Raw genomic sequence first — 2,748 nt, 5'->3', positions numbered from 1 at the left:
AGAAAGACTCACAGCTCTTAGAGACTTACCCAGAAAGACTCACAGCTCTTAGAGACTTACCCAGAAATACTCACAGCTCTTAGAGACTTACCCAGAAAGACTCACAGTTGTAATCGCTGCCAAAGGTGATTGTTATGTAAATTAGATATTTCTGTATTTCATTTTCAATACATTTTCAAACATGTTTTCACTTTGTAATTAGGGTGTATTGTGTGAAAGTTGGGTGAGAAATAAAAACATCAATTGAATCCATTTTGAATTCAGGCTGTAACACAACAAAATGTGGAACAAGTCAAGGAAAATGAAGACCCTTCGAAGACTCTGTAAATAAACGTTATTTTCATAAAGATTCATCTTTATATTGTTCCTGTTCTAATTCAAAGGTTATGATGTTCATAATATTATAATATTAGTTCTTATTCAACTAATATATATTATATATAAACAAGAATAGACAACTAGCATGCCATTTTAATATATATATTAGAATGGCATGCTAGTTGTGTAGTCTTGGTAGTACTACGTGCTATTCAACTCTTCACCGAGGTATTGCAAATAAACACTTAGATCAGGACAAACAGTTCCCAGGATAAAACAAAAGGAGACCTAGAACTATGGCGTTGGTCGTTGGTTCGCACCATATTCCCTGCAACCATCAAAAACAATAACAAATAAAAGTGCTTGTCAAGCTATTCAGTCAGATCGGAACCAATATACATTTCAAAACAACAACAACAACACGGTGTCTTCAGGCGTCATAGAAACGAAACAACAACAACAAAAACGGTTTCTTCAGGCGTCATAGAAACGAAACAACAATGTACATAACGATGTTCTTTATTTGTCCGAAGGCTTTAGTAGGACTTGAACCCCCCCATAACGATGTTCTTTACTTGTCCGAAGGCTTTAGTAGGACTTGAACCCCCCATAACGATGTTCTTTACTTGTCCGAAGGCTTAGTAGGACTTGAACCCCCCATAACGATGTTCTTTACTTGTCCGAAGGCTTTAGTAGGACTTGAACCCCCCCCATATCGATGTTCTTTATTTGTCCGAAGGCTTTAGTAGGACTTGAACCCCCCATATCGATGTTCTTTATTTGTCCGAAGGCTTTAGTAGGACTTGAACCCCCCCATATCGATGTTCTTTATTTGTCCGAAGGCTTTAGTAGGACTTGAACCCCCCATAACGATGTTCTTTATTTGTCCGAAGGCTTTAGTAGGACTTGAACCCCCCATAACGATGTTCCTTATTTGTCCGAAGGCTTTAGTAGGACTTGAACCCCCCCATATCGATGTTCTTTATTTGTCCGAAGGCTTTAGTAGGACTTGAACCCCCCCATATCGATGTTCTTTATTTGTCCGAAGGCTTTAGTAGGACTTGAACCCCCCCATATCGATGTTCTTTATTTGTCCGAAGGCTTTAGTAGGACTTGAACCCCCCATATCGATGTTCTTTATTTGTCCGAAGGCTTTAGTAGGACTTGAACCCCCCATATCGATGTTCTTTATTTGTCCGAAGGCTTTAGTAGGACTTGAACCCCCCATATCGATGTTCTTTATTTGTCCGAAGGCTTTAGTAGGACTTGAACCCCCCCATATCGATGTTCTTTATTTGTCCGAAGGCTTTAGTAGGACTTGAACCCCCCCATATCGATGTTCCTTATTTGTCCGAAGGCTTTAGTAGGACTTGAACCCCCCCATATCGATGTTCTTTATTTGTCCGAAGGCTTTAGTAGGACTTGAACCCCCCCATATCGATGTTCTTTATTTGTCCGAAGGCTTTAGTAGGACTTGAACCCCCCCATATCGATGTTCTTTATTTGTCCGAAGGCTTTAGTAGGACTTGAACCCCCCCCATAACGATGTTCTTTATTTGTCCGAAGGCTTTAGTAGGACTTGAACCCCCCATATCGATGTTCTTTATTTGTCCGAAGGCTTTAGTAGGACTTGAACCCCCCCATATCGATGTTCTTTAATTTGTCCGAAGGCTTTAGTAGGACTTGAACCCCCCCATATCGATGTTCTTTATTTGTCCGAAGGCCTTAGAAGGACTTGAACCCCCCACAAAATTTCCAATATGACTTAGGAATTTAGAACATGCATCACAATGATACCCTATCCCCTATATAGTGCACTACTTTTCACCAGAAGTAGTGCACTACAGTATATAGAGAATAGCATGCGATTTGGAACGCACAGAGTGTTTGTTTGAGTGGTAGTGAACCTGCCATGGCATAGGAAAGAGGTCGACTTTGAGTCAATATAACCGACTGGCCGTTGGACTAACAACAAACACTAGTAGCAAGTGTGTTGTTTTTATTACTTGTGCAATAATTCAGAGATCGTCCATCTTTTAGCCATTAATTTTCAAACCCCCAAACGAGTTGATTCTGAAGTGAGGATTAGGTGTATTATCAATTTATAAATTAGAACAGTTACTAGCAGACTGATTTAAAAACAAATCTGTCCTAAAGGTAAAATTATTTAGTTAACAGAGACAATAATAAAGATAACAATACAAATATATTTACTTGTATTTAATATAAAGCTAGCTCTATTTAATATAATACTAAATTACTTTAACATAGAGATAGAGATATGTCTCAAAGTGCCTGGTTTAGAGTTGTCTGACAGCAGTGAGTTGTGTGTGCATCAAATCAATGTGGTGTTACTAACTGATTCAGATTCATTATGGGCAGGCATAAAGACAGAGGGGGGACTGAGCCAGTCCCAATCCCCAGGACAGA

At 39.2% G+C, this 2,748-nt stretch overlaps 1 protein-coding gene across 1 annotated transcript in view; it reads left to right on the top strand.

Moving 5' to 3' along the window:
• Positions 1-2,748, top strand: part of eya1 (EYA transcriptional coactivator and phosphatase 1) — a 97,716-nt gene that overhangs the window by 10,466 nt on the left and 84,502 nt on the right. Inside the window, 2 exon segments of the mRNA XM_031795320.1 lie at positions 955-959; positions 2,623-2,748. The exon segment at positions 2,623-2,748 is cut by the window's right edge and continues 75 nt beyond it. Coding sequence (XP_031651180.1) covers positions 955-959; positions 2,623-2,748 — 131 coding nt within the window.

This window comes from Oncorhynchus kisutch, linkage group LG18 (assembly GCF_002021735.2).
Source record: "Oncorhynchus kisutch isolate 150728-3 linkage group LG18, Okis_V2, whole genome shotgun sequence".
Lineage (NCBI taxonomy): Eukaryota > Metazoa > Chordata > Actinopteri > Salmoniformes > Salmonidae > Oncorhynchus > Oncorhynchus kisutch.
The sequence above is the reverse complement of the archived record's forward strand: the minus strand, read 5'-3'. Positions and strand labels throughout refer to the sequence as shown.